This window comes from Electrona antarctica (assembly GCF_951216825.1).
Source record: "Electrona antarctica genome assembly, chromosome: 8".
Taxonomy (NCBI): Eukaryota; Metazoa; Chordata; class Actinopteri; order Myctophiformes; family Myctophidae; genus Electrona; species Electrona antarctica.
Window position 1 is genome coordinate 32,025,830 of NC_136789.1, and position 12,500 is coordinate 32,038,329.

General features: G+C 41.0%; 1 protein-coding gene across 1 annotated transcript in view; it reads right to left on the minus strand.

Moving 5' to 3' along the window:
- The window catches only part of LOC306928709 (brain-specific homeobox/POU domain protein 3-like), a gene marked incomplete at its 5' end in the record, with an annotated part of 15,396 nt that overhangs the window by 852 nt on the left and 2,044 nt on the right, over positions 1-12,500 (minus strand). The window contains 3 exons of the mRNA XM_079508979.1: positions 602-769; positions 1,441-1,634; positions 2,421-2,649. Coding sequence (XP_079365105.1) covers positions 602-769; positions 1,441-1,634; positions 2,421-2,649 — 591 coding nt within the window. The remainder of the gene's footprint in view (positions 1-601; positions 770-1,440; positions 1,635-2,420; positions 2,650-12,500) is intronic.

Here is a 12,500-nt window from a genome sequence, read left to right on the forward strand (position 1 = left end):
CTATCATAGGGCATCCCTGTGATGAAATATTAAAGGAGAGTAGCTCAAGTTGCCAAGTATTGCTGTACTTCAATACATTTGGATGAGACATTTTTTTTAATGAAATATATTCCATTGGTTAAAATATACAATGTTTTATATAATAATTTAGTGATGGTTCGTCAAGAATTCAGTTCAGTGTTCTAGGGTTAAAGCTGATATAAGCAATATGTCAAAATTTGAATTACTTTTTATTTATTTTTTGGTATTCAGACAGCCAGCGATGGGTAAAACGTTCCCAAAAAAAGTAGTCTCTGTGACACATCTAGGGGCCACAATCTGCATTCAAAGATGTTCCTAGAAGCTTTGTCATTGGTCGGAAAAAACCCCGGTCGAAATGACTAACCAATCAGGAAGTAGCCAGGCAAATTGACCAATGACAATATTGACCATATTACACAACATATTTTCAGATGGGGGTCGGCGGCCAATTACATATATTTTTGGGGATCCTTGACATGAAATAGTTTGAGAACCACTGATATAGAAACATGGGTTTTAAAAAAAAACTGTCAGATTTTGTAGAATCGTTCCCAGGTCTAAATGGAGGTTAAAGGCGTACCTGCGTGACTCCCAGCTTGATGCGTCTCTGTTTGAACCTCTCGGCGAACGACTCCAGCTCGCGGGGGTCGGGTTCCGACTCGCCGGACCCGCCCATCCCGCCGGGCGGGGCTCCGCTGCCGCCCAATGAGGCGTGAGCGCTCAGGCCGTGCGGGTGCATGTTCATGGCCTGTAGGGGGCGCAGATGAAACACACTTAATGGAAACCAATCAATGTCATTACACCACATATAATGGTAATTGAGCTTTTATTACGCACTACGCACTTACACGAAAAACACACACACAAAAAATAATAATAATAATAATAATAACATAATAATTATTATATAACACATTCCTAAAACACTCACGCTCACTCATACACTCATACACAATTATTGTTATGTTTCATTTTTAACTATAAGGGACTGCAATGGAAATAAGCCATTGGCTTTCTTGCATTTATCCTTTTGATGGTGATGTATAACTGTGTGCATTTTTCCGTACATGTAAACATTGTCAATAAACATATCAATCAATCAATTGGCATTGTAGGAGTTGAGGCAACTCCTACAACTCCTTTCTGTGGTCTGGGGTTTTCTGGCTCAAACAAGATTTTGAGGTAAGAGCCCACAAATCCCATATATGGCATTACAATTTGCCCAGCAGATGTCACTGTTGAGGCCTGTTTGCCTGTTTTCATTGCATCTCAATAGGCTTCAGAACATACAGAGAAAAACCCTGACCACAGAGATTCCACTGAATGTTCAGGGTGTAAATGAGGTCACAAAACCAAAAAATAAAAGTAAATAAAATGAAAATGAACGCCATGAAACCTTTAATGAAAATGCGCCCCTACCTGCGGGTGGTGGTGGTGGTGGTGGTGGTAGGCCATGTGTGCGTCGCTGGGCGATGCCAGCCCCCCCGCCAGCCCGCTCAGGTGGTCCAGGAGGTCTGAGGACGAGCCCAGGGGTCCGCCGTCCAGGGGTCCGCCCCCTCCTCCGTGGTGGTGCCCCCCCGAGTTGCCCGGGTGGTGGTGGTGGTGGTGGTGCGCTGTGGGGGGGGGGGGGGGGGGGAGGGTATTAGTTTTGGATTGGTCATTTATTAGAGTATAGTTTTAGTTATAGTTTTTTTAACCACTTTAACCATTATTTTTACATTTTAGCCGTTGAAAAATAGCAGATCTACAAGGTCATAGCTTAGTCGAGCTTGTAGATCTGCTACTTTTTTTTTAAATCGGGAAAATGTGGTGCAAATCATTGAATATATATTCTTTCACAGTGAATGTTTTTAACTCATATCTTTGCTTCTGGGTGGGGTGGGGGGGTCCCTGGAACAACATGTTTTCAGATGGGGGTCAGCGGCCAAATACATATTAATACTTTGACAACCACTGATGTAGAAACATAAGATTTATAAGAAAACCGTCATGATTTAGAATTTAGAAGACATTTTGTAGAATCTGGTCTTCAGGTCTTAACTCATTCCACGCCACAGCGTCAAGAACCCCCAGAATTATCTGTATTTGGCCGCGGACCTCCATCTGAAAATATGTAGTTCCAGGCAGGGACCCCCACCAGAAGCAACGATTTGAGTTCAAAACGTTTGCTCTGAACGAATATACTGTGTATTCAAAGATTTTTCAAAAATAGCAGATCTACAAGATCATAGCGCGGCACCGAGTGCCGTGCTATGAGCTTGTAGATCTTCTATTTTTCTACAAACATAATGCTTATAGAACACCAAAAGGGGTTCCCGCCCAGAATGGTCTTTAACTGGCGTCAAAACAGGCGTCGTCAAAAGACGCTAATAGAGGTAACGGGTGAACCGTGTGCTAACCTTGGTGGTGCGCGGCCGCGTGGTGCGCGTGATGCGACACCGCCTGCAGCACCGACGGGTGGTGCAGGTGGCCGGGGCCCGAGTTGTTGGGCGAGGTCATGTTGTGGTAGGTGGCGTCGGGCTTGAAGGGGTGTGGCTTCTGGGACACGGCGGCGATGTCCACGGCGGCCAGCGCCTCGGCGCGCTGCAGCAGGGACTCGTCGAAGCCCGCGAAGATGTTGCCCTGCAGCTGCAACCAATCGGAGAGCTGGGATTTGAATTTTGGATTGACGTTTTATTTGATTGGAAGAAATAAAAAAAAACATACATACATACATAATGTATACAGAAAGTCTGTGTGTGTGTGTGTGTGTGTGTGTGTGTGTGTGTGTGTGTGTGTGTGTGTGTGTGTGTGTGTGTGCGTGCGTGCGTGCGTGCGTGCGTGCGTGCGTGCGTGCGTGTGTGCGCGTGTGCGTGTGTATAGATTGACTTAAAACTTGTTTCCCCGATGTCCAACATATATAGTCTGTTTTGTTTTTATTTTATTTTATTTTATTTTATTTTATTTTATTTTATTTTATTTTATTTTATTTTATTTTATTTTATTTTATTTTATTTTATTTTATTTTATTTTATTTTATTTTATTTTATTTTATTTTATTTTATTTTATTTTATTTTATTTTATTTTATTTTATTTTATTTTATTTTATTTTATTTTATTTTATTTTCCATATAGTTATCACAAAACATACAATCACATAAAGCATTTCCGGGGGTCCCCCGCCAAAAACGTTGAAAGAACCCCTGCTCTAGAGGGTCTAAGTCCAGGTGTGTCCAAACTTTTTTCAAAGGGTTCATATTAGAAATTATTAAAACACCAAAGGGCCAACTAGATCTCCTGACATAATGTACCTTCGGACTACAACAAATTCACATACGCATTGCATTTAAACCATTCTATTTAACTATCATCATCAATATTTAATATCAATGGTCTTTTGTCAGGTGTGTGCTGTGAACAAAAATGAAACTCGGCCTCTTTTCAGCCTCATGTTACATTACCAAATGTAAAAGAAAGACTAAGGCCTCACTCACACTGTTGCAACATGCATACAACATTTGTCTTGTGTCTTGTCCGTGTTTAATGGCCGCCCCAATGCATTTCCAATGGAAGTCACATGGTTTGACAAAACATTTTTGTTTGATGCGGGGGAGGGGGGCGCAGCACAGCCATCAAACAAAAATGTTTTGTCAAACCATGTGACTTCCATTGGAAATGCATTGGGGCGGCCATTAAACACGGACAAGACACAAGACACATGTTGTATGCATGTTGCAACAGTGTGAGTGAGGCCTTAGGCCTGACTCACACGGTCGCAACAGATTGATGTATGCTTGTTGTATGCAAAGGGTGTGATACAGCCTGCCCCAATGCTTTTCCAATGAGTCACATGGTTTGATACAACATTTGTGTTGTATGAGGGGGAGGGGCGCAGTCGAAACACAGCCGAAAGCCATACAACAGCTTGTAGTCCAAAATGTTGTATCAAACCATGTGACTTCCATTGGAAATGGATTGGGGCGGCCATGACACTTACAACATTCATACAACAAGCATGCATCAATGTTTTAAAGGTCTGAGTGAGGCCTTACGTGCGATTCATACTCCTATTTTAGAGCCGAATAAAAGTCGGTTCGGCGCTGTAGAGCCTACAATGTGACGTCATTTGAGGTTCGGGGGGGCGGGTACCGTCCTAAAGTCGGCTCTTCGGTGCTACTGAAAATTTCTGACGAGCCGAAATCATTTCGGCACTACAGCGCCGAAACAGCGGTAAAATAGGAGTATGAATCGGCCCTTAGTCTGCACACCATTTTGAAATCTCCCCCTTTATTTACCTTTATTTACCAAGGCGGGGGAAAAAAACACAAGGTTTCGGCCTCTGTGGCCTTCGTCAGGTTAGGCCGAAACGTTGTGTTTTTCCCCGCCTTGGTAAATAGAGTTTTTGGGGAGCTTTCAAAACGGCGTGCAGACTTATTATTCTTTCTTTTGCAGTCTGTTCTTTTTTGTTCGAGCACCCGTTGAATTTGCCTGCAGGGACGTGAGTGCACCTCCTGACCAAATTACCAAATGCATACCAGACAAGCATGGTAAAAAAAACCAAATACAAGGAACACAGACAAACCATACTCTGGGAAATGCCCATGCAGGTTAAATAACTTCATTGTGAAAATGTCCCATAGCCTACTATTGTTCATAATACAATTCAGGTATGAAGCTGCGTTTGGCCCGCGGGCCTCACTTCGGACACCCCTGGTCTAAAGTGGTTCAACTGAAGTGTGATATAGTGATGAATTCTAAATGTGATCTGAAGTATAGGTCTATTCTGCAAGGGTAAGGGTTAGCTTTATTGTCCCTTGCGGGAAATTGGTTTGCAGCCAGATCATAGTAAAAAATACACACAACAACAACATTCAATACAAGACTGAGATCTAAGAACAGGGCACTAGAGACAGAGAATTCATGACATTCAAAGTAGCAAAGTCAGCAAAAGTGCATTAGTGGGCAGTATGTGCAAAGAGGCAAGAATAAAGTGCTATCTGCTGTTCAGCAGTTGAATAGCAGCCGGGACAAAGGATAGTTTGAACCGATTAGTCTTTGTAGTGGGCACCCTCAGCCGACGACCTGAGGGCAACAGTTCAAACTCAGACCGAAGTGGGTGATCCGATACCTCCAGGAGGGAGGAGGCTCTTTTAAGCATCTGCCTCTTGTACAGTTCTATGAGTTGGGCTTGGGTTCTCCCAGAAATCTTACTGGCCACTTTGACGAGGCTGCTGAGCCTGTTCTTGTTTGCCAGGGTCAGATTACCGTACCAGGCAACCATACAAAACATGAGAACAGATTCAATAAAACTTCTATAGAAAAGAGTCATCATCACAGACGAGACATTAAAAGAACGCATTTTCCTCAGAAAAAAAAGACGCTGCTGGACTTTTTTTGATGTAGAGGCAACATGAGAGTCAAAGGAGAGTTTGTTGTCAAGAACGACACCCAAATATTTATAGCTCTCTACAATTTCAATTTCTGTGCCCTTAATGAGTGTAGGAGCAGGACTGGGAGGAGTCCTTCTAAAGCTGATGATCATGTCTTTTGTTTTGGTCACATTTAACTGTAAGAATGACTTGTCACACCACGATATGAAGTCATTGACAACTGGCCCATGCTGTACCTCATTGTCTTCAAGAAGGCTAACAATCACAGAGTCATCAGCAAATTTGACAATATACCTGTTAGGGTGATTGCTACAACAGTCGTTGGTATACAGAATATACAGTAGTGAGGAGAGACAACAGCCTTGGGGAGAACCAGTGGAGGAGAGCAACAGAGAAGACAGGACCTCATTTACCCTCACGCACTGAGACCTAACAGTTAAGAAGTCTATGATCCAGCCAACAAGGTTAAGATCCAGTTTAAAATAACTGATTAGCTTCTGGGCTAGAAGATGTGGCTGGATCGTGTTAAAGGCAGAGGAAAAATCGACAAACAACAGTCTGGCCTGTGTTTTTTTCCCCTCAAGGTGGCGGTACAAGAAATGCAGTAGGGTGATAGTGGCATCATCTACACCTCTTCCAGACCTGTATGCAAACTGCAGGGGATCTAGAGATTTCTCCACCTGCTTTAGGATGCTATCTTTGACTAGCTTTTCCAAACATTTCATTACTAATGAAGTCAAGGCAACAGGCCTGAAGTCATTTAATGACTTTGGGGTTCTAATTTTGGCAACTGGGACAATTGTGGACTGTTTCCATAACTTAGGGACCCGCTGTTGTTGAAGAGATAAGTTAAAAATAAAATGAAAAATGCTGCAGAGCTGTTCAGCACACGTTGAGAGAACCTTGCCACATATATTGTCCGGCCCTGGACTTTTTGACTTAGTGTGTCTGAGGTGTTTTTCCACACTTTTTTTGTCAATTACTAGGGCTGGAGGGGCTCTAGTCTCGTTTTTTAATTCATTAATTTTATTAGCAAAGTCCTGATTCTCAAATCTTAGGTAAAACTTATTTAGCTCATTGGCCAGCTGTACATCTGAGTCAAACCCAGGCATGGAGATGAGCTTATGGCCTTTATCATCTGCCCCTGTCATAGATTTCATGCCGTTCCATGCTTCCCTGAGGTTGTTACTGCTCAGCTCAGCTTCGATTTTGTTTTTGTACCTGAGTTTACCTTTTTTTATTTCAGACTTTATCTCTCTATTTAGTTCCCTAACCTTGGGTAGACCAGCCCCCTGGATTTCCATCAGGGCACCTATAGGGTGCATATAGAGCGTCGCAGTCCCGCCTCCTACCCTGGACCAGGAAATGAAACCCAATGCATTTTCCTCATAGACATTTCTTAAAGTATTTATTTAAAGACGGTTACGCCGCGGACAAAGCCAACTCGAGTCATGACAACTCATGACAACACAAACAATATTTTGGACCAAACAAATAATTAGAAAGAAGAAAAAAACGGCAGGTTACAACACTTTTTTTGTTGTTTTTCTTCTTTGTAATTATTTGTTTGGTCCAAAATATTGTTTGTGTTGTCATGAGTTGTCACGACTCGAGTTGGCTTTGTCCGCGGCATAACCGTCTTTAAATAAATACTTTAAGAAATGTCTATGGGAAAAATGCATTGGGATTAATTTCCTGGTCCATGGTAGGGGGCGGGACTGCGACGCTCTATGGCACCCATGCACTTTAGCCCATTTAGACTGTAGGACGTGTGGAGCCGTCCTAGATAATCCAACCGATGGATTGCGAGGACGTGTAGGCTACACACGTCCTAGTGCATTTTCATTGATATCAAACGAGATATCAAATATTTAGATTCTTTTTCTTTTTTTGGCCTCTCCTTCTGCACCATACTCCTTGCTGTTCGTGCATGCGCGCTGCCGTTCACTTCCCTGTTTACTGCTCAGAAAGAATGCCTCGTATCTCCGAATCTAAGGAGCTCTCCGTGGTTTTGACCAGATGGATATACTAAGATCTTCATTTCTGACATGCCTCTCGTTCAAAATATGAACGCGAGGGATTATCGAGCGACTTTATCGCAATCATTGAAATGAAATGAAATGAAATGCAATCTATATTTACCCAGGGTATCTGGGCTAAGCTCAAGAACTTGTTTACAGCCAGGCCCTGCTCATAGAACACATTTCATCGTAGTGGTTCAATGCCTTGCTTAAGGGCACTTCAGCGGTGGTAATTTTAACGTGTCGGACGGCTGATTCGAACTAGGAACCTTCCGGTATCAAGACCGCGCCGCTATCCGTTCGGCCACCGCTGCGAGGTAAGCAAGCAACATTATTTCTCACGGTTTTTGTACGGAACGGACGGACGGACGGACGGACGGACGGGGGGTTCTGGGTTTTCAGAGTAAAAGCTGCCATATCTGCGCGGCACCCAGAGCTGCTATTTTGAAAGAAATCCCGGCGCTGATTGTGTTAAGAAACCCTATAATTATATGATTGTAGGTTATAATAACACACGCTTTTTACGCTTTAGTGATGGTATACTTTTATGTTTACTCGACGACACTGAAAAAGAGTTTAATTACCCAGTGTAATTTTGAGAATAAATGAATTAATTATGAATGAATGAATGAATGAATGAATGAATGAATGTTGCTATAATTTCAAAAGTTAAAGGTGTCTTCTGCATTGTGACAGTATCTCTCTCCACCTATGTATAGTATACATGCTGGGTGGGATACCAATTTCATCCAATCAGGACAGAGAACCGACATGTGGCCATGCATATATTACCATACCATTGCATTAATACCATAATGCAACAATGTCAAATTCAGTGTGCAGGTGCAGGCACCTGAGAGTGCAGACTAAACTGTAACCAAATGGACCCTCTTATAAGACATTTAGATTTTACACCCTCTCAGAGTAACACGATGGATTCATGTGATCAAATGACTTCATGTGTTCATTATTGATAAGATTTGTTTTTTGTCAGAAATATTTTTTTCAGAAGCAAACTTCAGTTGTTTTGTTTTAATGGAAGCTAAAATGCCAAACTTTCAAAAATGGTGTTATTTTATTTATTGGTGAAAATGAAATCAATGTGATTAATTAAACCTTAATCTAAATGCATAAAGCCTTTTTTCCCTCCCCCCCCCCCCCCCCCAGAAATAGAATAGAAATAGAAAAATAGCAGATCTATACAAGCTCACAGGGGTCGCATGACAGCACTGTGTTGTGAGCTTGTAGAAGACTATGCATAAAATAAATGGACCCTTGCAGGTCTGTAACTCTGAGAGGGTACAAATGGAACCAAATGGACCCTTAATGGGTCTGTAACTCTGAGAGGGTACAAATGGAACCAAATGGACCCTTATAGGTCTGTAACTCTGAGAGGGTAAATGGAACCAAATGGACCCTTATACAGGTCTGTAACTCTGAGAGGGTACAAATGGAACCAAATGGACCCTTAATGGGTCTTTAACTCTGAGAGGGTACACATGGAACCAAATGGACCCTTACAGGTATGTAACTCTGAGAGGGTACACATGGAACCAAATGGACCCTTACGGGTCTGTAACTCTGAGAGGGTACAAATGGAACCAAATGGACCCGTATACAGGTCTGTAACTCTGAGAGGGTACAAATGGAACCAAATGGACCCATACAGGTCTATTTGGTTCCATTTGCACTCTCAGAGTTAGACATTGTTTAATTGTAACAGAGTATATTGTGTTGGTTGATAAATGTTTAATCAAAGTTTTTTTGAAGTAAAAAATATAGATATGTATAAATTTAAAAGAAGATAATATATAGGCCTATATATGTTAGAATATGAATAATTAATAAATATACCATTTCCATTTAAAACGGGTCGATTTATCAGCTGCCTTTTAAAAAAAACATATGGAATTTGGAACACAATGTGAATTAACGAATAACGAATAAGGTACAATAAATTAACTTATTTTTTAAAATGAATACAAGCTAAAACTAAAACTGGAACTGAATTAATGCAAAACGAAAAAACTGCATCTATTTAAAATTAAATGAAATAAGAAGTAAATGAATAACACGCAATTTGTCAAACTGCAATCAGGATCAGATTTATATAACTGGCGCAGATTGGATGATGTTTATCAGTGGTTCTCAACCAGTGATCCGGGGACCACCAGTGGTCCTTGAGGGGGTTCCAGGTGGTCCCCATGCAGCTAAATGATGGAGAGTTGCATGGTAACCAAATGGACCCTTATAGATCTTTAACTCTTGAGAGTGTAAAATGAAACCAAATGGACCCTTATAGATCTTTAACTCTTGAGAGTGTAAAATGAAACCAAATGGACCCGTACGTTTCATGTTACGCTATACTCAAGAGTTAAACTATTGTTAAACATCATTACTTATATTTACAATATATAGAATGTAGAATTATTGTTATTTTGATCAACGTGTTCCTGTTATCTCTCCTAATGGCACCAACATAAATACAGCATGGAATTATGAACACAATATTCTTTAGTTTTGGGGTCTGAGTCTATAGGCTATATGGTGGTCCGTGGCAAAAGAAATGCCGAATAAAAAATGGGCCTTGGGCTTGGAAAATAAGCGGGTTGAAAATAAAACGTCATGGTGTGTGTGTGTGTGTAGCCTATATGGATCAGATTACATCACGGAATCATATCAGATTACATTGTGTTGTTAGGATCCCTGCTGAAGTGACTTTATTGATTTATCAGCGAAACCTGTTGAATTATTGAGAGCCCTTGGTGTGGTGTGCTGTTGTCCGCGCAGGAAAAACTCACTTCTCCGCGTTTTCAACTAGTTTTTTTTATGATTTATCATTTTAATTGACTTTTCATTTGTTTTTGTTTTTTGTTTTTTTTGTACATGTGCCTGAGCCACAACTGCTCAGGCACGCAGCAGGCACGCACACGCGCGCGCGCACGCACAGGGTGTTACGACGCGACGAACGGCAGCATATTACAAGAATTAGTAGAAATAGGCTTTACTCCCGATTATTACATTTGTTTTTACTGCAGTAAAAATAATCAATTCCACAATATGTAGAAATACTGTAAAAAGTGAAAGGCCCATATGTGGGGGAAAATATGTGAATACACTCGGCCTACACAGGCCCTTATAAATGTCTGAATGTAATTAGGAAATCTTAATCAAATCCATGGATTTATAAACTGCACACACTGCTTGTACAATGCTGTTAAATTGAAATAAATGATGTCGGTGTAGAAAACTCCAATGGCTTGTCAAGTTGTCTTTCTGACGTAAAGCCCTGTATTACAGACAATTAGGCCTATAATTAATTGGCCACAGTGTCAGTGTCTCGCAAATTAAAGATGAAATATTATTCTGAACTGTATCTCTGTAGACATATACATACATTTGTAAACAATGCTAACGTGGCAAAGTTTCAACTTATACAGAAACAAATCGACATGAAAGTGAATAAAAATATCATCTCTGTCAGGAGGTGAGTCAGAAACGGCTACATTACAGGAATAACTTATAACACAATCAACTCAGATAATCTAAGTGTTCAAATGGAGTTATTAAAATATAGACACTCACAAGCTGTTGTTGTTGATACTATTCTCATTATAGTTCAATAATAAAAACGCACGCACGCACGCACGCACACACACGCACACGCACACGCACGCACACACACACACACACACACACACACACACACACACACACAAATAAAACACATGAAACATTCTATAAGCCCATATAAATATGAAATATATATCTTCTTTCCCTCCGCGCGGTGCATGTGTCCTTGACACGCGCACCGTATATATATATATATTTGGCGCGTGCGGCGCCGGGCGGCGGGAAAGGGTCACGGGAGTCAGCGCGGCTCGGAGTTATTATTTTATTCAAATCAAAGATTAATATTTAGATTACATGAATATTTCACAACGCCGATGAATTATTGCTGCCGGACACTGAGTGAGAGGAGACGAGGGAGGAATAAATACATACGATATGAATGTCTCTCTACACACACACTCTCTCTCTCTCTCTCTCTCTCTCTCTATCTCTCTCTCTCTCTCTCTCTCTCTCTCCCTCTCCCCCCCCCACCCACACACACACACACGTGTCGAGATAAAATAATAATAGGCCTATATAACAATATAAACATTTCATTACGAATTCATCGACCATGTCTCTTAATGAATTATTTCGCACCCCGATCATGCATGTCTCGCACGAGTCGCACCTTTCCAGCCTATAAGTATCATCATGTCTGGTCTTCTCCCTCTCTGCCTGCTTGAACGTTTTATGAAAATTTATAAAATGTTGTTTATTAGCCTATATATATATTTTTTTTTAGTCTATATATTTTTTATATCTGTAGTGTAATAGTAGGTCATCTGACGGAAGAAGAACAGAAGACATATTTTGACCTGAACGAATTAGCATTATCTTCTAGTCCTAGACCACACACACACACGCACGCACGCACGCACGCGCACACGCGCACGCACACATACACACACACACACACACACACACACACACACACACGCACACACACACACACACACACGCTTTCACACAAAAAATGCAGAGAGAAGCAAAGATCTATACATATAAGATCACAACGCTTATGTAGGCCTAGATATGCTTGTATAGGTCATGCATACAGACATATAGATCTATCTATTATGTGACACAGTATAATAGCCTATAAACTGTATTCATTCATATACGGAAGAAAGAAAAAGTTGAATGAATGGATATACGAGTTTCGTGTCCCTTGCATGACAAGAACGAAATACTATATTATTATGGAGTTTTAGGCCTATATAACTACACTAAGAACTACATCATTTTTCGACCCGTGAAGCAGGATTCGCCAAAATGCTTTTTAATCGCAACATTACAAACATGTGTAAATATGAAATGCCGCCAGTAGCACAGTATAGTGTGTGTGGAACGCATGCTCTAATAGTGTATTATAATTATTAATAGCCCAAATTAAACGTAGACTTTTCATTAAAGACGAGAAAACAACATCAACTTTAACCTCTAGGAAAATCACTGGGAGAAGGCTGTGACTAT